The 22,929-nt window shown below is 36.2% G+C and overlaps 1 protein-coding gene across 1 annotated transcript in view; it reads right to left on the bottom strand.

Moving 5' to 3' along the window:
• Window positions 1-22,929, bottom strand: part of LOC134665690 (very long chain fatty acid elongase AAEL008004-like) — a 47,085-nt gene that overhangs the window by 21,071 nt on the left and 3,085 nt on the right. Inside the window, exon 2 of the mRNA XM_063522643.1 lies at window positions 8,029-8,097. Coding sequence (XP_063378713.1) covers window positions 8,029-8,097 — 69 coding nt within the window. The remainder of the gene's footprint in view (window positions 1-8,028; window positions 8,098-22,929) is intronic.

Raw genomic sequence — 22,929 nt, 5'->3', positions numbered from 1 at the left:
CTTGACAGACAGACGGACGGACAAGAAAGTAGATCCTATAAGGGTTCAGTTTTTTCCTTTTGAGGTACCTACGGAACTGTGTAAACTTATCAAAAAGCTATTTGAGGCACAGTAAGTATAAGTTACTCTATGGTTTAGGTGCCAGTTAAGTGCTGCACTCTGGCGGCAGAACATTGCAGTAATACGCTATTAAGAGTATTAAGGTTAACTACCATGACTGGTAATAAAACTCAAATCAAATTACTAAAACTTCATCACACTTTGTAATTTAGGAATTCAATTATATTCGATTTTATGTTTCGTTTCTACTTGACATATATAAATAAAATAAATAAATATTATGGGACTCTCTTGCACAAACCGAGTAAGCTAGATTGTAGGTACTCACTCCTCAAACGATAAAAAGTTTGTTGAAAAATATTCAAAAATATGAAATGAGGTGCTGTTTGAGTTTGTGGTACAAATTAAATATTAAGTATTTTATTTTAAATTACGCTAGAGTTGAACCAAGAAAAGTCTGCAGCGATTTTGTTAGCACACGCAGTGCAAGTGTTATTTTAAATGTCAAACTTTTATGACATTATGACTTAAAAATAACACTTGCAGTGCGTATCCTATAAAAATCGTTGCAGAATTTTCTTGGACTAACTCTATTCATTAGTGTAATTGACGTTTCTTGTCACGCTTTAAACATCGTCTTAGAATAAACTTTAAAAATTATAACACAAGTTATTTTTATATACCTAAGTATATAAATACCTATGTACATAGGTATACACTTGAACTGTCAGGCCGATTCGAACACACACTGATATCAGAGTGACATTTAACTGATGTCATTCAATTATCGTGCATTTGGCTCGTACTTGTCCGTACATGTATTGGCACGGGCGAGACGCACGATAACTATAGTCTGTGTCTTAAGGTATTTAAATAAAATTAAACAAACAATTTGTACGTTTTCGGGTAGTTATAACATTCATTGGTAAACCGACCAATTACAAAACCGCCTGGATCAGTCACTGAACGATCTGACATTAACCAACATTATTTGATCATGTACTTAATGTTTTCTTCTACCCTCAACTGGCTTAAGGAGCTATTTGAGGGGAGATTTTGTTTACTTTTGTTTTAATACATAAAGATACAGACACAGAGTATAATAGTTGTTTCACTCGGGGGCAAAGTTATTGTTTAACCGCTCGTGCTAATATTGATACCCGAGCAAGCGAAAGATCCCAAAATTGACCCACGAGCGTAGCGAGTGGTCCGAAAAATGGAATCTTGAGCGTTACGAGGGTTTCAAAGCACGAGGGTTAAACAAAATTTGCCCCCGAGTGAAACAAAATTTTTCACCACACCAACCTGAAGCAAATATTAAATGTAAAATATCAAACAAAATCAAACCAAATCTAATCCAAACGAATGTTATTAAATATTTATCATACAAAGTCATCATTTAAAAGTCAATTCTACCAGTAAACATAAGAAAACAACTCAAAATTTGCATTTGATTACTTTGCCTCACATATGAATAAAATGCAACTTTGCTATTAGTTTTTGAAGTGCAAAGTAAGCCTTTCCGAGCTGGTGTGGTGAAAATATAATTCCAATATCATTCTGATATCAATCTACGTTCAAACTGGCCTGTGACTGTGGTAGGTCTTATTAAAATGTATAACTACGTACAAACAGCAATCTTAACTATCCATAGATGGACCTTATGCCTTTTGTAATAAGGTTTACGAACTGTCAGTTAACTGTGAGAGCAATGGTACCTATAAAATCTTGTACATACGTTATATTACCAACATATTCAAACAAGTCACGTTTAACTAGGTGAATCACGGTATAATGCATTATGCTCAAAGTGCATAAACCTACGTTTATCAGCTGGTCATATTTTGCATATTTATTCGAAAACGGAACCTTATTACATGGTAATAAGGAATAGCATGCATAATTTGTGTGTACAAGTACGACTGGTTTCTAAAATTATATAATTTTATACCATTATTCAATACATACCTAGGTATGTATGCATTCCAAAGCAAGCTAAAAGACCTAAACTTCACACGACTTAGACGCCTCCATAGAATGCAAGTTACGATCTCATTTTAAAACGAAAATCTGGAATAACATAAATTTTTGCATGTACAATAACATTCATTAAAGTAACAGTTATAGTTTATCCAGCCAGGTATAATTAAAACTCTAGTATCATAAAAACAACTTAGGCCCACTTGCACCATTCCACTAACCCGGGATTAAGCGGTTAAACCGTTAACATAGTGTCAAATTGTACTGGTGACCATGGTAACGCCAGGTTTAACCGGCCAACCCCGGGTTACTGGAATGGTGCAAGTGGGCCTTAGGTACTGTGAGTTCAGCCAGCAGGTTTTAAAAAAATCCCCTTGGCTAGGCCGCCTGAACTCACGGCGTCTTAAGCAAAGATCTTTTGTATTTATGTCACGTACATAGCTTATGGGTAATAAAATTATTGGTATTACCCAATTTTATCGATTCGCAGACGGCCGCCATTTTGCTAACGACTCTTTAATGATCGTGGCAATTTATCACATAACGGCGTCTAATTTAATTCCGATGACCATTATAATTATGTCATTATGTTTTTAAGTCATTGGACCTGATAGCCATTGATAACAACCGCAAAATGCAGGTGCGAAAAGAGTCGGGGTTTTTGTCAATTGGAAATTTTAAAGCACTACTAGACATTAGAAATTCACCTATTGAATCGGTTAACGCCATAAATCAGTACTTTTCTGACATAGGAAAATCCCTAGCGGAACGGATCTTGGCAGAAGATGGATCTCATATTAATACTCCGTATGATATAGCGAATACGAATTCAAATGCTAACACGTTTGTACTTCTAGATACAGACCCAGGCGAGGTACTAGTTGTATTATCTCACTTAAAATCAAACAGTGCACCTGGATGGGATAATATACCTACAGAGTTCTTGAAGTTATCACACCACATCGTTGTTCCAATTATATCTCGCCTGGCAAATATATGCTTTAATCAAGGGGTGTTCCCGGATATTCTGAAACAGGCCGTAGTCACTCCAGTGTATAAGGGTGGGAGCAGAGACGACGTGTCAAATTATAGACCTATATCAGTACTATCATGTATATCTAAAATCTTAGAAAAGCTCATAAACAATAGGCTCGTAAATTTCTTTAATAAATTCAGTATTTTATCAAAATCTCAATTTGGATTCAGACAAAAACTTTCTACAGAAGATGCCGTCACGGCGCTTTCAGCACTAATTGTCGATAAAATAGATAAGAATAAAAAATGTATTTCAGTATTCCTAGATCTCAAAAAAGCGTTTGACACTGTCTCTATTCCCATCCTTATTAACATGTTAGAGAAGGTAGGTATAAGAGGTACTTCATTGTCTCTACTTAGCAGCTATCTTACAAACCGTAAGCAAACAGTCAAACTGGGGAAGCACGTCAGTAATGAACGCCTAGTTACATACGGAGTACCACAAGGAAGTGTTTTGGGGCCGACCCTTTTCTTGGTGTATATAAATCAGCTGTGTGACATGCAGGTTGAAGCAGGAAATATATTTACATATGCCGATGACACTGCCATCGTTTTCTCGGGAAATACATGGGAAGAGGTTCGACTACACGCAGAAAGGGGACTAGCTAAAATTGCAAGATGGCTACACAACAACCTACTCACCTTAAACACAGCTAAGACTAATTATATCACCTTTTCAAATTATAATCGTACACAGCCAGATACTCAATTCTCGATCAGAATTCACACCTGCGAAAATCCTACACAAACCACTTGCTCCTGCCCAATCATAACTAAAGTAGAAAGTACAAAATACCTAGGTGTTATGGTTGATCAGCGTTTGACTTGGCATGCGCACACTGAAAGTATTATGGCAAGAACCCGTAAACTTATCTGGACCTTTAAAAACCTTAGACATGTAGCGACTAAAACACTCCTGAGTCAAATTTATGTATCACTTGTGCAATCAGTACTCACCTATTGCATTACTGTTTGGGGCGGTGCTACCAAAACTAAGTTCCTAGAGCTTGAAAGGGCTCAAAGAGCGCTCCTAAAAGTTATGTTGTTTAAACCCTACACATTCCCAACTAGCGACCTTTATATTACCTGTGACCAACTGTCAGTACGAAAACTCTATGTACTTCAGCTCATACTAAAAACTCATAAAAATACCGAGTATAAGCCTCAACCACAAACCTCACGCAGGAAGAATAGTAATGTTATAATCGTTCCGACAGTAAAAACTGCATTTGCTAGGAGGCAACAAACTACACAATCTGCCTACCTATATAACTTCATAAATAAATATATAGATATTTATTCTTCATCCCATTTCGAGTGTAAAAATAAAGTATTAAAATGGTTAAAATGTAAAACTTATAATGACATAGAGAATATAATATCTAAAAGTTAATCTGAAAGTTAATCTAATCATATCAAATCAATCACTCATACATACACTTATACACACACACACACACACACACACACACACACACACACACACACACACACACACACACACACACACACACACACTCGCCCGAGTGCGCGTGCACATAGTCATTCTCATATTAATTAATAATTTAATTATATCAAATTGTTTTATCATTATTGTTACCTACCTATTTCGTACACTAGTCGCTGGACTACTGTTCAGAAAATAAACTGGTATTGCTTGTATAAAATTTTCTTCTAACATTAGTTTTTAGTCTAATATTTATATTGCATGATATTGTAATTTTAAGTTTAATGTTAAATTGTAATTGTAATAGTAATTGTAAATTTCTATCCTAACCGAACTAATGTAATAGCATTAAAACAAACTGTAAATTACCTATAGTGGAAGAGCGGTATTCTCTTAATACAAGTATTTACAATACTTAAAAAGAGATACTAGCCCATTACCTAAACATTGTATGCTACCAAATAAATATTGTTTATTGTTTATTGTTTATTGTATGTACAGTCACCACACTGGCTTGTTATGCCATTTAGAGTTCTTGCTAAATTGGACATTCTATGGCGTAAGTACTGAACTACAAATTTAGCTAGCATCCTAAATGGCGCAACAACGGAGCTTGATGGTAAGTATTTGTAAACTGAAATAGATGTCACATACGAAAGAAAATACGATTTCGTACCTTTTGGTGTCGAGACCCTCGGCCCGTGGGGCCCGAACGCGTCTACCCTTTTTAAGGACCTATCAAAAAGCATAGCTAACGCCACTGGTGACCGTAGATCTGGCAGCTTCCTCGCACAAATAATAAGTATTGCTATACAGCGAGGAAATGCTGCCAGTATCTACGGCACCATGCCGCAGGTGGATATTTTGTACTTGATCATATATTTTAACTTTAGTTTTATTTATTTTTAGATTTAGTTTAAGTTTTATTATGTTTGTTAATTTATTTCTTTGTTTCTATCAATAAAGAATCCACGTTTAAGTTTTGTAGGTTATTAATTTTTTTTTTAAGTATGTACATACCTATATTAAGTTTGTACGCACTAATAAAGAATATCGAAAGAAAACGTGTCTAGGCCTGTTCTATGTGGGCAAGGATGTGTTCCTAGGGCTGGAATTGAACCAGCTTCCGTTCTATTCGCGGCAGATGCCTAGACCACTCGGCCACCCTGGCCATGGCAGAATGAGTCAAATTTAGTATATGAAAATCTCCTAAGCATGTATGTATTTTGGTCTAAGGCATTTTTGTTACACCTTGTATAATCCACGCTTCCCGCATTGAAATAAGATATTTTTTTACTCCCGTAGGTACTTTTATTGTCATTTAAAGGGTTGTGCACATACCTTTACCCCCATAAGTCTTTAGTCTATTGCCAAAAAATGTATTTGTGCATACACGCAGTATCTTTTTGGCACTTTTACGATACTTCGTGTAGTGACCACTTAAAAAATATTGTATGAAATACATTGTTGCCAACCTAATTTTAATTGTCATCTTTGACAGATGAGTGAACCATAGACATGTTTCTTTTTATTTCATTCATTCTTTTCCCGCCCGTACCCTTCATTCTTTGCTATTTCTTGAATGAAAAATATTCGTTAAATTTATAATTTTATTTCAAAGTAAGTGATTTGTCGTAGAAAAAGTATTGTATGCAACGTTGTTTCACTAAGTCAAAAAATACTCGTGGAGTCTTCATTAACAATTTTCGGCTTTGCCTCAAATTGTTACTCACGCCACTCGCTTTTTTTGACCTCTCTCAAACAACGGTTGCATAAAATATTAAAATGAAATGATAAAACGATTAACATACTGAGTAAAAGGATTATGACTATGACCTCATCTAAGCAAATATACGTACTCTAATATGTACCTAAGTACATGCAAATATTACGTATAAGATGAGGTATTAGAAGTTATACGCAAATAACACACCCGGATTTTTAATTTCTTGCGATTCATCTGTCAAAAGAATTATAGATTACCATTAAAGTTTTTTTGAAGAATTTACTAGTACTAAGTTACTCTAATTGATAGAAAATAAAAAACCGGCCAAGTGCGAGTTGGACTCACCCACCGAGGGTTCCGTACTTTTACAAGCTTTTATTTAGTTTAACCTGACCGTTGTCTATCATCAAATCTTGCAAGTTAAATTTGATCCACTTCCCGGTTTCCGATTGAGCTGAAATTTTGCATGCATGTACAAATCAGATGACAATGCAATATTATGGTACTATCGAGCTGGTCTGATGATGGAAACCGGAGGTGGCCATAGGAACTCTGTGATAAAACAACGAAATATAATTGTGTTTGGGGCTTTCAGAATTGTCTCGATAAGCATTAGTTGCCTGTGAAAAGAAAAGTACAGTCAGCGATAAAAGCTTGTACCAAAAATGAAATTTTTGCCAATAACTTATTTAGTATTTGCTGTTGTAGCGGCAACAGAAGTACTTACAGCTACATACGCTCTGAAAATTTCAGCTGTCTATCACGGTTCATGAGATACAGCCTGGTGACAGACAAGGACAGTGGAGTCTTAGTAATAGGGTCCCGATTTTACCCTTTGGGTACGGAACCCCAAAAACACATGGTAAGGCACCGCAATGTTTTGATTAGGTATGTACTTTTTGTATCAAGCATGACGATATATGGTAAAAACTAGGGATGTACCGACTAGTCGCCGACTAGTCGGGAAAGCCGACTATCCGGCCACATTTATAGTCGGCGATTAGTCGGCGACAAGTCGGCAAAAATGGCCGATTAGTCGCCACTTTATTAGTGAAAGAAAACAGAAAAAAAAAGAAATCAGCAGTCAATATTTACCATATGTTTTATGTCTATTTTACCAAAATACCTGTTCAGGGTGCAGACAAAACTTTTGTTCATATAATTGACCGTTTGATCGTTATCGTATGTTGGTGGGCTGGTGTTTTGCTCTACAGATCGATCTCAACTGATTCTCGTGTAATTTCATGGCCAAGTTCTATAGTTAAATGATTTTATTACTATTCAGTTTTTGTTTTTTTTTTTTTAATGGTGGAGCCATGGGGAACTGTTAATGCTATTGCAAAATTTTGAGACTTATAAACAGGGCACGTTGCTCGTAAAGTCGCTGACAAATAGAGCCTTGGAAATACCTTTTACAAGCTGTAGGTACTGAAGGTCAGCTCAGGATCGCAAAATAAAAGAAAGACAGAAATCGAACCAGAATTCTTGTGATAGGTGTTTGAACCTGTAGAGAACACCTTTTAGCCAAGCTAATATGATGAATAGCGCAACCAAAGAAGCAAAACTATTGTTTTTCACCTTAAATTATACGAAACTAATGATCTGGCCGACTAGCCGACTAGTCGGCCGACTAATCGGCCATTCGAGCGCCGATTAGTCGGCTAGTTGGCTAGTCGGCCAAATCAATAGTCGGTACATCACTAGTAAAAACCTTTAAATTAAGAATTTATTGTATTAAGGACTGGATAAAAACTAAAATAATATTTAGTGAATAACTTACCGCTGTTTCGCTCCATAAATCGTTTGTACGAGTCTATGATAGACATGTTGAATGGAGGATTGGCAACCCCTGAAACAAAAGTTTTTTATTGGGCTTAATAAACGGATAAAAAGTTCACACGAATAATTTCGCAGCGCTCGCTGTACCCTTATTAGCAACACTTAGCGCTAAGTACTTACACTATCCCACTAAGCCGGGGTTAAGTCAGTATCAAATTGTACTGGTAACCATGGTAACTCCAGATTTAACCGGTAAATCCCGGGTTAGTGGGATGGTGCAACTGCCGCTTACTAGGGCAAGTAAGGAAATGTACGAACTCTCATTATACACGTCTACAGGGCCGCATGGCACGCAAAGGAATTTAGTATTCTTTGTATACAAACTCCCACAAGTTCGTCCACTGATTCGCACGCATAGGACGCATCGCGCCGGATTTTAGTATTCTTTGTATACAAAGTCCCACAAGTTCGTCCACTGATTCGCACGCATAGGACGCATCGCGCCATATTTTAGTATTCTTTGTATACAAAGTCCCAAAAGTTCGTCCACTGATTCGCACGCATAGGACGCATCGCGCCGGATTTTAGTATTCTTTGTATACAAAGTCCCACAAGTTCCTCCACTGATTCGCACGCATAGGACGCATCGCGCCGGATTTTAGTATTCTTTGTATAGAATTCACACAAGTGCGTCCACTGATCCGTTGCGTGCAAACACTTCAATGTGTAAACAGGTCCCAAAGAGAAGACTAGCCACACTAATCCGTATGCCACACTTAAGGATGACTCACGTTAGACCAGACCGTGTCCGAGCCGGAGCTTCCGGCGCATCGTTTTCTATGGAAAGCATCATGTGATCGCCTGTCATGTCATAGAAAATATGCACTGGAAGCTCCGTCTAATGTCAGTCATACTGTACTCGTACTATACCTGACTGATATTTTTCTCAGGAAAAATAAATTGGTCAATTAATGTAGAAATCTATGAATATCTTTCTAGTCTGACACCTCAAGTACTAAAATAAATTCTTAACAACTATTTTTTGTTGTAAACTTAATTGCAAAATTGCGTGCTCAATGCCAGACATGTATTTCACATTGAACTGATTGAAAATGCAGTTTTGGAGAAAGGTAATTTGATCTAACAATTCGTTATGGACGTTATGGTTTGATAACTCGCAAAAGATTATATATTTATATGTTTTGTCTCAAGGTTCTTTATTTAACGCACGCATTGTACTTTTTAGCATTGATTTTTTTATACTTACTTACTTATTGATTTTTTTATCTTGCCATATTAGACAACTTACCTATATATTTCACTATTAAGGTGACAGTCCATTTCCAACCGCAGCTGCACTACTGTTCATTTTACTATGGAAATTGACAGTAACAGCGACGCGTTCAGTACCAGTAGTGCAGCTGCGGTTAGAAATGGAATGTTACCCTTAGAAATCAAGCAATAATGCATGCATTTATTCAGTACTTACAATACACAAAAAGATAATTATAATAAGTAATCACTTTTATTCACCTACCAAATTTGAAACTGCGGAACTTTTTATTGTAAACTATCCTAAAACTTTGTAAACTTATTAGAAACTAAATTAACTTGTTCTTTATAACATTTCACTTAAATACAAACTAATTTCACTACAGATTAATTTCCAACGTTAACTAGAGGTCAGACCCCGACTGCATCCAAATTAGCAATGACCGCGATTGACACTACAGATTGTCAGGTAACTCTAATTCAATGCTACGTGACTTGCAAAGCATTTTAAATATAAATTAAATCATTAACGGCAATTAATAATAATGGGACTAATTTCTCCTGAATGATGAGTAATTTGACGAGTGATTTGGTTCTAGAAAATGGAGCATAGGTATTATTAGATTTTATGCATATTTTCTAGAATATTTTCTACACTTGAAAAGCTGACTATCGTTCCTACTTGACCGGAGAAAACTATGAAACTTTCCAAACAATAAACGCCATAATCGGATTTCTAATATAATATTTAAATCGGCTCTTACATTGATTGGACACTAGATTTTTTTGTAAGTGCTTACAGAAATACTACAAGTATAAGTATGTCAGTGTCAAACTGATGGTATCCACACTGTATGGCTGTAAACGCTAGCGTGAACGTAGCTTACTTTCTATGCACCTCGCTCTTACTTGCATATTATTATTAAGTGCGAGCGATATGTATAGAAAGTAATTTTCTTAGACGTTAGCGTAGTCAATTTTCAGTGTTGACACTCTCAGTCACTCATGGTACGGGTCATTGCATGTTAAAAGTCACTTTAGTTTTTCTCTTTCATTCCCAGCGTTACACCACTACGGGAAATGCTAACAAACGAATAGATAATTACCTTATATTTTGATTAGTAACTATATCAAACAATACGCCATTTCCCACGAGCGAAAAACTGAGAATTACCGCTCAAATTGTCAAAGCAAAATGAACCCTATGTTCCAGTGAAAGGATTTATTATCGTTGTAAAATCCCGGTGAGATATTGTTCCAATATCGATGTAGAAAGATTACTGGAAATGTCTCATTAGTTTTTGCCCCAGTTTTAATTAGGGTTGCATTGGAGCGATTGGTAATTATGTAGCGGTTTTGCATTCCGAATCACTTTGTAACATTTTGGAGGAATGGAAGGAAATTGAATTTTCTTTTGGACCTGTTACGTTTAGGTATATGAATTTGCAGCTAAGTCAATCTGTGGAAGATAATCTTATATAAATATAGTTGCTTTTTAGATTATAAACGCTTAAAAAAAATTAAAATATCTTTTAACTACATTTCGTCGAAAACTGAACCAGATAGGTTCATGAGATAGACAGATGAGGTTGTTTGCATTGCAGCTCAATCTGCAAGGTTAAGGAATTTAATTTTAGTACCATTTTGATTGTCACTGTGACAGGGTACGGAATGGTAGGTACGGAAATTAAATTATTTGACCGTACCTTACGAATATGACAAAATGTCAATTTCGGAAAAATTGTGATTGTGTGTACCTATATAAGAAATGTCCCAAAAGTACCTAGATGGATGAAAAAAAAGTGAATGGTAACACTTTTTTCTGAATATCCTCACATTGGAGTACAGATGTAGTGCATAATTGTTTTCCATCGTATTTTCTCGAAAACGTTCGTATTTGTCATGCTACTTCTGTCAACCTCAGTACTTTTTGTACCGATACTGGCTTAAATAGCAAGACACGTTCGTGTGTTTCCGTGAAAATACGAAGGAAAATAATTATGCACTACATCTGTATATGAATGTGGTATTGTACGAATCGTTAAGGGGCCCACAGATTACCAGTTCGCCGGACAATATCAGCCCGTCAGTGGTTCGGAGCTGTCAAATTTTGCGTTTAACTGACAGGCCGATATCGTCCGGTGGACTGGTCAATGGGCCCCTTTAAAATGAAACAGCTGATGATCGTGGCCTTGATAACCGTATTGAGGCCACGTCCGTTAGGCGTGAAAGACATTACTCTCCATCTTTGGAGTCGGTTATCACCGTCGTGTCACTGACACGTATTGTTTCTAATACTTTGTATTTGTTGTGATTGTTATAGGCGCACCAATAAAAGTTTGCAGCGGATTTGACAGCCCACGCAGTGGAAGTGTTATTTATACGTCATAATTTCATAGAAGTTTGACGTTTAAAATGACACTTGCACTGCGTGGGCTATCATAATCGCTGCAGACTTTTTACGGTCTAACTGTATTAAGGTGGCACTCGTTCGGATTGTTAAAACGAGCGGTGGTGATTTACTGATTTCCCGGATACGTTTGCCCGTATCCGGGAAATAAAAACTCGGACAGAAAAACCATTCCTAAATGATTCATATTAAAACTAACATACCCAATTAATTAAATGATACATGTACTTAGTAATAATTAGTATTTAACGACTAAAAATATTTAATCGATTGTGATACAAGTACCAGTATGCGGTGGGAAAAGATATGGCGACGACTTAAAAACCAATTTATCGGTGGCGACGCGACAAAAATATTCGTTCGAAGGCAAGCTGGAGACAATTTTGCTCGTGTATATGTCGGCGATGGTAAGATCAGGCATATCGTGAAATTCCTAGGCATATCGTGAAACGTGAAAATCTTTGACTCGTTCCCTGAGTCAACGGAGCCCCGCTACGCGGGGCTCCTATTTATGGGCACTTTGCCCTTCGGGCATCTGAAGCAACCTAACGAACCTATCTTACCTATATATTGATTTAATGTGACTATCCTCAAAACAATACACAGGAACATTACGATCTGCCTGATCTTACGATCGGCCGCCGACATACCTATATAAAAAGTGCTTAACTTGCTTGACAATCGGGCAAGGTGAAGGATGGCAATGGAGTTCGTAGAACTAGTCGCCCCGCCATTAGTACTACGTTACCACGTAAGAGTATTAAAAATGAATAGGGATCAAACGCAGCGATTTCACGTGTCTCCTATGGCACAGAATAAATAATAGTACTAGGTACAGAAGACTCACTCTCTAACAAAACGCGTCTGTCACGATCAGCACAGATGTGACCGCTAGGTGGTGACAGCGCCACGCGCGGCTTATGGCTTTCCCCAAAATTGGGGCGGAACGGATGTGCTTTTAGCTACCTGTAGCAAAGCGACGAAACCGCGGAGTGAGCCACGCCTGCCTATGGTCACACAAAGTTAAGGCCATAAAGTCTAGTAATTTTCTGTACTTATGTATAATAGTATAATAAAATTAAAACGGCATGTCTATCGACAGTTTAGCGATGGAAACTTATTAAATTATATGAAAATTGGAATAAAATGAATAAATTATAGCATTATTAAGAATGACTCACGCTAGACCGGGCCGTGCCCGGGCCGAAGCGTCCGACATTTAATTTTTTATGACGGCTAATCGGTGATCACGTGGTGCTTTAAATAGAAAACGAATGTCCGGAAGCTCCGACCCGGCCACGGCCCGGTCTAACGTGTTTCGTCCTTTACTGTGTTTATTACTGATTGAGTCTTATCCACAATATTATCCTAGCCGCCCATACGTCAAACCTTGCCAAGCAAAATTAAATTTTATTTTGTGAACACAAAGTTCAAATTAGAATGGAACAGGAGACCTTTTTATAGGTCTCTGGGCGGCTAGAGGTTATATTCCTTTCGTTAAGACAATCATACAATAATAAACAGCTTCTAGAAACCATTTTGCAATTTATTATGTAAGTACAATTAACTTCCTAATGCCATTGATTACGATTACAATGTAGGTACCTACGATGGAGGTGTATAAGCGTACCTAACACATGTTATGTTATGAATGTCAATACGCATAATCTGACCATTTACATACTAAACATATGACGCGCGTGCATTGATCGCTTTGCGTATTTTAAAAGTAAACAAAGGCTTTTTAATCAACTTCAAGTACCTATCCATCACGAGATTCACGAGATTCATTATTCGTCGAAATCTATTTTTTTACCGATTACTCGAACACGGCCGAGCTGATTTTTAGTGTTCCTTGCTAATCTTTGTTCACGGAACACTTATGGGATCACTTCGGTCTTGTTCTAAATGATAAATCAGGCAAACGAGCAGACCAAAGAAGACTAGTTTTAAGATATACATATTTTATAATAATTGTATTTGTCTATGGGCCAAAAGTTGCCTGAAAATAAATCTTTTCATTAATTCATTCATCTTTTTTGCGTTATACCGGCTTTTTGCCACGGCTTATGAGAGCCTGGGGTCCGCTTGGCAATTAATCCCAAGAATTGGAGTAAGCACTAGTTTTTACGAAAGCGACTGACTGACTGACTGTAAACTAGCCATTTACGGGGTTAGCCCGGTTTCCCCAGAGCTAAGAACACTATCATCAAAAATATGTTATTATTTTTTTATTAAAGAAACGTCAGCAAGTAGCATCTCTAATAATCCATTGAGGACATCCAACAATGAAGAACTGCCTTGGCATTAAGTAAATTGCTTAATAGCTGTTTGGCCAAGTCTGATTACTACCACGGTACAAGATTGAGTATCAAAGGCTCTATAATTTCCCATTTTGAAGTCTATTGAGCCTTTTGTTTTGTTATGTACTTTTGAAAGAAACAATGCAGGTTTTCCATATGGAATTTTCTAGACGCTTTAGGGTTAGGTACCTAATTAAAAGGGAAAATTATTGTTTGTGTTTATTTGAGTGTGTGGAAAAATTTTAAGCTTTCCGGCCCAAACCGGAGATTTATTTATGTTATATGTACTTACTATTTATTTTATGTTTGGACCAAACTGTGAAAAGCACTTACAAAACAAAGGAATTTCAAACCTAATAAAGCTGTATATAAAAATAAAGTAGCTAAATATGCCTTTTTAGAATCAGTTAAAAATTGTAGAGATTGTTAGTATATTCTCAATGCCATGCCATCTCGAAAGCTATGACATTTTAACATTCGCTAACTCCTACTTTAGTACCTACAGGACAATGGAGATTTTGACATATATTGTGAAATATTGCTAATTTCTTTGATCTCTCTCGTCGAATTAAGGTGACAGTCCACTTCCAACGACAGCTGCACTACTATTCATTTTACTATGGAAATTGACAATAACACCGACGCGTTCAGTACCAGTGGTGCAGCTGCGGTCAGAAATGGAATGTTACCACAAAAGTCATAATCGCGGCAGTACTGCGGCGGCGAACATCACTCTTTATATTGAAATTTAAGGGGCCCACAGATTACCAGTTCGCCGGACGATATCAGCCTGTCAGTTGTTCGGAACTGTCACCTTTTGCGTTTAACTGACAGGCTGATATCGTCCGGCGAACTGGTGATCTGTAGCCTCTTTACAGATACAGCGGCGGCAATAACGACGCGGCAACAGTAATTCAGCTGCTGTTGACATCTCTACTGTACGTCACCTTAAGGGTAACATTCCATTTCGGACCGCAGCTGTGCTGCACTACTAGTACGAACGCGTCGGTGTTAAATATTGTCAATTTCCATAGTAAAATGAACAGTAGTGTAGCTGTCGTTGGAAATGGACTGTCACCTTAAGGTAGACGTACGACTGTTTGTCACTATCGCGGTACATATCATCTTTAAACATGCGTCATTAGCAACAGAGGTGACAGCAAGGTGTCATATATTGGGCATTAGCATTTCGGGCACTAGGACGTTTACCGTAGATTATTTAAGAAGTCATACGAACCCGCCGCCAAAAACCCGCTCCCTACAATTGAAATTACGCTCTCATTTTAGAAAGACATTTTTAAATTATATTAAACTTGGTATGAACATTTACGTAACATGTCTATGTGTGGTGCTAGGTCGTTGTTAGAAATTGTAGGTAAATAGGTACAGTCAGCAGCAGAGGTTGCTAAGCGAGCGAGGTGTTCAAAATGATTTTGACGCGACTTTATTGTTACAACTTGCACCATTCACTAACTCGGGGTTAACCGGATAAACCTGAAGTTACCATGGTTACCAGTACAATTTGACACTGGGTGCGTTTTAACCGCTTAACCCCGGGATAGTGGATGGTGCATAGCGTGTCAAGGTAGTTTTGAACACCTCGCAGCAACTTCTGCTGCTGGCTGCACAAAGAGAATAGACGTTTAACATATAATTGTATGGCGGCGACTAGGTTCGTGTAAGTACCTATTAACTCTTATTTTAGGTACCTCGTTTGCGGCAGATGCATTTTTAAGTCAATTGTTAAATAAAAAAGAATTTCCATGTATTCTGAACCATTGTATGGGATTTAATTGTGTCCGTCGCTGTGAATAAAACAATTAAATTTTATATCTGATAAGTTGATTGCATGCGTAGGTATTGTAGGTGTAGGTACCTAGGTATTTTAATTACGCGATTTTAGATAGGTCTATTATACGCGATTAGTTTAAGTTTAACCTTCAAATTACAGATTTGCCTAGCCCTTGTCCTCGAATCTTTGAAAAAAAGGATAAAACATAGTGTCAAAAGTGACGTAATATTTTACGTGTCTTAGCCCAGTTTAATTTTAAATTAAATTAATAGGTACCTACCTACATATTTTTTTAAGTCAATATTATTATGAATGACTAAGTTTAAAGTAGTAAAGTCACAGAATAACTAATAATACCTACTACCGTGTAAAAAGTAAAAAAAAACTTAGAGTTATTTTCACCTCAAAACCCATTTCTTTTTATATCACACTCTAAACATGTTAATTGCTAAACTTGTTTATTTTGTACACAAAAAGTAAGTCTGATTTCTCCATTTCACTCAATAACCACCAAACAGTTTATTTAATTAACAAGTTTAGAGAAATTATTTTCTTTGTTTGGTAATTGTTCACAAATGAAGGAAATGAGAGTGTGCGTAAAACCTGATTACCTTGCATTTACCGCAAATGAATACTTAAGATACCAACGCTTTCTTTTCTTATAAAAGGCGGAATCGGATTTAAAAAAACAAGTGAGTCACTGTCACTTGTTAATTTTAAGGCTAATAAGGGCCAATACGCGATACGACGTCGTATCGTAGGACGATGCAATAGGTATATACAGGCCAATTCGAAACTATCTACATTTCAATCTGATAATAAAATTATGCCCACATGAACTGACTCGCAGTGAAAAACAGCCACTTAGTTCCAGTCTCTAATGATTTTGGTTGTTAACCAACGATATATTATGTTTGATATGCTAATGTTTAGATAACTCAAGTTATATCACATAATACGATTGTGGTAAAGTGACGCACACACATTAATTCAAGCATGCTTCACGTTGTTTATCCTCCATAACTTTGTTTACATAGTTTGATCAGTTGAAAATAAACTTTATTGTTTATGTCATATAGTTGTATTTTGAATATAGTTTTCATTGACTTGTTACGTTATTACATTTTTGAAGCGTTTAATTCTAATCTGTGCAATATCATGTGTTTATGTAGTTAAAGGAATTTTTATGTATTTTACTGCATCATAGAAAATAACTAGTCACCTAAGCGCTTTCTTTGTTGCATCCTAAACCCATCATGGCAACCTAATCCCAGGGATTGGCGCTGGCACTAGTTTTTACGATAAAGACTGCTATCTGAGTTTCTAACCCAGACGAAAATTATATAGGTCATATTGTTTTCCTTTACCGAAAAGTGACAGGTAAATATAAATTAATGTTTCATCCTTATGTCCGAAAAAAAATATATTACGAGTCGGGGTTTGAACCCACAACCTTTAAATTGAAAGACCGACCCTTTTAAATTAATATAATAAATAAAAATGAATAGAGCAAGACCAAGAAAAGTCTGCAGGGGTTTTGAGAGCCCACACAGTGCAAGTGTTATGTTAAACGTCAAACTTCTATGAAATTATAACGTAATAACACTTGCATTGCGTGGGCCATCAAAATCGCTACAGACTTTTCTTGGTCTAACTCTATACGTTCTTTTGTTGAAGAAAATGGAAATTGATTGAAAATATTTGAATTTATTAGAAAACACAAAATATATGTTTATGTTTTTTTTATTCGAATTGAAAGCATTCTATTTACTAAATAAAATATTAAGGAAGTTTGATGTTTATAAATACTGCCGCCTTAAGAAAAAAAACCATAAGTGACAATTTTTGCGAAATTGAGTTATTGACACCCTCAAAATCAGGAAAAAAAATGTGATTTTTCTATCTAGCAGTTATTTCTTTATCTCTAACAGGTCACGATTTAGACAAGCATAACTACACACCATTTTGGTAAAGTTACTGCCTTTTTGAGAAAGAAAAAGCATAAGTGTATATTCATAGACAGAAAAGTACTAAATTGACGACTTGTGTTTTTTTCCTTTGTCTTGAATTTGAGCCCAACAATTATTTCACAAGAAGAAAAACCATAATATTGGTTTTCTATAAAATTTCTATGTAAAAAACCCATAAGTTGACAGAAGTGTTCAGTCTTGTTAGTATAAAATAATTTAATAATCATAACTCTGGGAATCTGAAAAAACATAAGTTGCACGTTATGTTTTTTCTATCTCGTATGACTCTTCCTTATACTTTTTCTGCTTAGTGTCGGTTGCAAAAAAAGTAAACTTGTGCTTTATTTATTAAACGTTGTGCTCAGTTATGCTTTATCAGGCTAGTAGGTAGTCCCCCTCCGGTCCCCTATAAGGACAGATTTTGGCCGGTTCACTCCTGGTTACTTTCCTTCGGAAGAGGTGGCGCGTACGACGCACGTATTAATTACTCCTGTGTGTGCCTACTTCAAAAAATATTAGAAGTGTTAATGTGTATACGTGATTGTAATAAGTGTCAAAAATTATTTGTAAGTTTACTTATATCCATGTTACGTTTCTCATCTCGTCGCGTATTCCAGATTTTGCCTATATTTTTGAATAAATTTAGGTATATTTGTCGCGGTCATTCTAGTAGGTACCTACGTTAAGGCATGGCGCGCGTATTCACATGTATACCTATGCGTATCTGGAATTAACATTATCTCTTTATTTACTCGTATATTGGTGTTAAGTAACTTGTCTATTGAGACTAAAACATAATATTATAACCCTAACCACGAATTTAAGGTACAATGGCTTAAAATAACGTGGCTTGAAGTTTCGGTCCTATGTGTGATCACTCCGGCACCACCGAGCTTTATGTATGTTGCAAAATAACACTTACAGTTTTACATTGGCACATGGCTTAATGTTAGTATGGGATACACCGCCCAATGTCATGCTTGTTCATGAAACAGGCATTTTCCGACTATTTATTTTTCATTCTTTGTTTCATGAGTATCGCTTTGTTGTTATTTTTATGATTGCACGTTTTGTTATAATGGAATAAAATTGATAATTTTCTGAGTGTTTGAGCTGTATCTAACATTCTCATTCTAACCATATTTTATTCTAGAATGCAAAGGCTGTTTGTGCTTGCTTCTTGGCTGTGGGTGCGTTTTTTTTGTTTTGGTTATCAGATTACTAACGATGCGGCAGTCGTCTAGGAGCAGACGGTTGCTTCTTATGACCAGATGTGACATTCAAGAAAATCATGTCTAGCCACAAACATCAGCACCATCTCAATAAATTAAGGACTAGTACTTAGTACAATCTACTTGTACCTTATTTCAGTTTTGTATTACATTATGACATTTTAAAGGTCCCTAATAGCATTTCTGCCGTCAAATGGTAAAACGCTGCAACTCAAGTTACAGCGTTTTAAGTTGCCTTGGACCAAATGATTCCTTTTATGTTCTTCTATCATCCCCTTTTTTCAGATTTTTGATATCTGTTTTAATTAAGTCTGTAGAAAACTGTCAAAACGCGGCAACTATAGTCTAAGCATACCAAAACATTGTAACAAGAGTTAACGCGTGTTTATTTCTGTGTCGTATTAATACATCATAATATTGGGTAAAGCAGAACGCTGTAAGTGGTACCTGCAGCGTTCTGCTTGCATTATAATATTGTTAAATTAAGAGCATAGAATACGCCAAAACGCGGCAAGAGACTGAAAAACTGATATTAATATCGTTTATCAAAATTGAAAGTTAAAAAATCCAATAACCTAATTAATTTAATTTTTTTTAATTACATATCCATTTTAAGAATTACACTTACAATGTTTTCTTTTTTCAATGAATCACTTTATGTGTTATAACCTAAAGGCCAAAACGATGCAACTAGGAAATAATTATGGCAAAATGATGTAACTATAGAGTTACAGCGTTTTGCTAAGAACTTCTATAAATTATTTTTAGTTGGATCTTATTGTCAAAACACTTTATGGCTAATATTTAAATAAATACACTAATTTATAAAATTTTCATTAGTCGGCTATATAAAATGCACTCTTAGGTATATATTGTGTAAATTTCAACCTTATAAGTTTATGAAAAATGGGTGTTTCAAAGGCCGGGATGTTCAAACCTTTAAATGCGTTTTTCTCAAAACTGCATTTTTTGACTTGCAGCGTTCTACCATTTGACGGCAGATTTGTACTTATTTTGTGCAATCTAATTATGCATTTTTTTAGTTTTATATTACATTACTAATCAAATATCTCTAAAAATATCTCATTTGTTTTCTTTAAATAAATAATTCTGAATCTTCGTCGTATTTTTAAGAACTCCTTTAACGAGATAAATCATAATTTGATAACGTTAACTAAGCAAAAAAAAACATAAAGTACCCAATTGTGCTTTTTCAGCTTCGAGATCGGTCAGTAACATAAGCACAACTGTGTACTTGTGTTTTTATTTCTTAGACATCGTAGTGCAAAACTAACACAAAAACCATAAGTACACACTTATGTCATTTAATGTTAGTAAAGATATTTTTATTTTATTTATATCACGAGGCAGTAACTATTTTTTCTAAATAACTTATTTAAATAAATAGATAATCGAATAATTTACAACGCATAAAAATTCTACACAATTACTTTGTTCATTAACAAAAGTTTCAACTTTGTACTTTGAATTTAACCTATTTGAACAGGAGTGCAAAGTTTTTTGGCTTTTTCTCGAAACTTACTTTTTGTTAGTTATGGTTTTTTTTCTTAAGGCGGCAGAATAGCTCCAGATTATTTTAGGACCTGTTTCGACGTAAATAGCCCAACGCATACCTAATTATAATTTGCTTTACAAATAAACATAATGAACAAGGTAGCAAATAAGAAAATAAAAATACATAAACAGTGGAAGAAAACTGAGGGTCTACCGCGAACGTTCGACGTGTTGCCTCTCTGTCGCACATGTAAATTCGTACCTACCTACAGTAGGTTAATATTTGACGTCACTGTCACACGTAAGTAACTTAAGTGTGAGTGTGACGTCGAACGTATTTCGCGGTAGGCCCGCTGTATTTTTAGAATAATTCCGTACACGGCGGTAAGAAGTTGATAACTCTTCTTCTTCTTCCTCGCGTTATCCCGGCATTTTGCCACGGCTCACATAGGAGCCTGGGGTCCGCTTGACAACTAATCCCATGATTTGACGTAGGCACTAGTTTTTACGAAAGCGACTGCCATCTGACCTTCCAACCCAGAGGGGAACTAGGCCTTATTGGGATTAGTCCGGTTTCCTCACGATGATGTTTTCCTTCACCGAAAAGCGCCTAGTAAATATCAAATGATATTTCGTACATAAGTTCCGAAAAACTCATGGGTACGAGCCGGGGTTTGAACCCGCGACCTCCGGATTGAAAGTCGCACGCTCTTACCGCTAGGCCACCAGCGCTTCCAAGAAGTTGATAACTCGAGATATTTTACTGAAGGAATTTGAACTTAAAATGAAATGATATAAGGTTCAAATTTTTTCAATTTTTTCCCGCCAGATATCGACTTCTTCCCGCCGTGTACGGAATTGTTCTAGAGTTGTTGACGTATTTATATTAAAACAGTTATGTGACACAATTCAAGGACGTTAAGCGCCATTGCACCATAACCGGAGTTAACCGGTTAAACCTGGAGTTACCATGGTTACCAGTACAATTAGACACTGAGTTAAAGGTTTAACCGCTTAACCCCGGGTTAGTGCAATGGTGCAAGTAAGCCTAAGCGTGTTTATAAGTCCGTATAAAATAACTATTTATCGAAGGCACTTTCTACTTCTTCAAGGCCAAATATCTAAATAATTTCATGAGTTCATGACAGTAATAACGACATATAGCGAATTATTACGTGCAAACAAACTAAAGTTGGTCAAGCAGATCTTGTCAGTAGAAAAAGGCGGCAAATTTGATAAATGTAGGCGCGAAGGGATATCGTCTCATAGAAAATATGAATTACGCGCCTCTTTCTACTGACAAGATTTGCTTGGCCATCTATATGTTGTACATTACATTAACAAAAGGAAATTCAATGTAACTGTAAGGACAACCCGACTGCAACTTGTATGGGAGCTGCAGGCCGACGTTGCAGTTAGCGTGCAGTTCCCATACAATTTCTGTCGGATTCGAACTTTAAGATAAGATACGTCAATTAATAGATCTAGAAACGATATGGATTAGATGTGTCAGTGTCAAAAGTGTTGTATTTGTTTGAAGGAACGTCACATTTGACACTGACATATCTAATCCAGCCAAGCAAAGCCTCTGTTGGGGCGCCGCGAAAATACTTGTAATAATAAAAAAAACCAGCTATCTTTTATAGGTATATCTGGTCCACAGTGATGAACGAAAATGTTGAATTTGGTGCTCCGTCAAATATTGCGCTTGCCAAAAGGGTTCCATCACCAAAAGAGTTTGAGAACCGCTGATCCAATACATATCGGCCGTCTCCCTGACACTGCGGGGTTGCGAACTGCGTCACAACCATAATTGTGTTTTTAGTTTTAAGATATATTTTGTAATAATATGTATGCTAGTTTTAAGGTATTTATCTATGGGCCAATAGTTGCCTGAAAATAAATGTTTTCATTCATTCATTCATATCGTAGGTATCTAGATCTATTAATTGGCGTAGTATCGCGTACCTATCTTATCTAACCAATTCACTGTCAGTATAATGTCATTTCTAGTATCATTACTTTGACATAACTCCAATACTGACGGAAATTATTAAACTAAACTTCATTACTTGCCGTCATTCCTTCATGACACTCCCTACACTATCACTAAAAACGTCATTCCGTCAAAGTAATGTCAGTATCCATGATAGTGTCGGGGCCGTATTAAAGTTAGAATCGGGCCGTTTGTCTGAGTGGAGCTAAAAAATGACACCACAATGTATTGTGTAAGGTCAAATATTGTAATGCCGCTCAATCAAAATTTTTATTGACCAATCACAACTTTTTTTTAATAACGGTAAATGGCGTTTTGGATGATATTCAAAGTTTCGGGCGTAGTAAGTATGTACATATATGGAGAAGAGATAACAGGCCTATTCGGATTTCGAGATAATCACAAGATTTAG

This window comes from Cydia fagiglandana, chromosome 7 (genome assembly GCF_963556715.1).
Source record: "Cydia fagiglandana chromosome 7, ilCydFagi1.1, whole genome shotgun sequence".
In the NCBI taxonomy this organism is placed as follows: Eukaryota; Metazoa; Arthropoda; class Insecta; order Lepidoptera; family Tortricidae; genus Cydia; species Cydia fagiglandana.
Note: the sequence above shows the minus strand (reverse complement) of the source record. Positions and strands in the feature narration are given on the sequence as shown.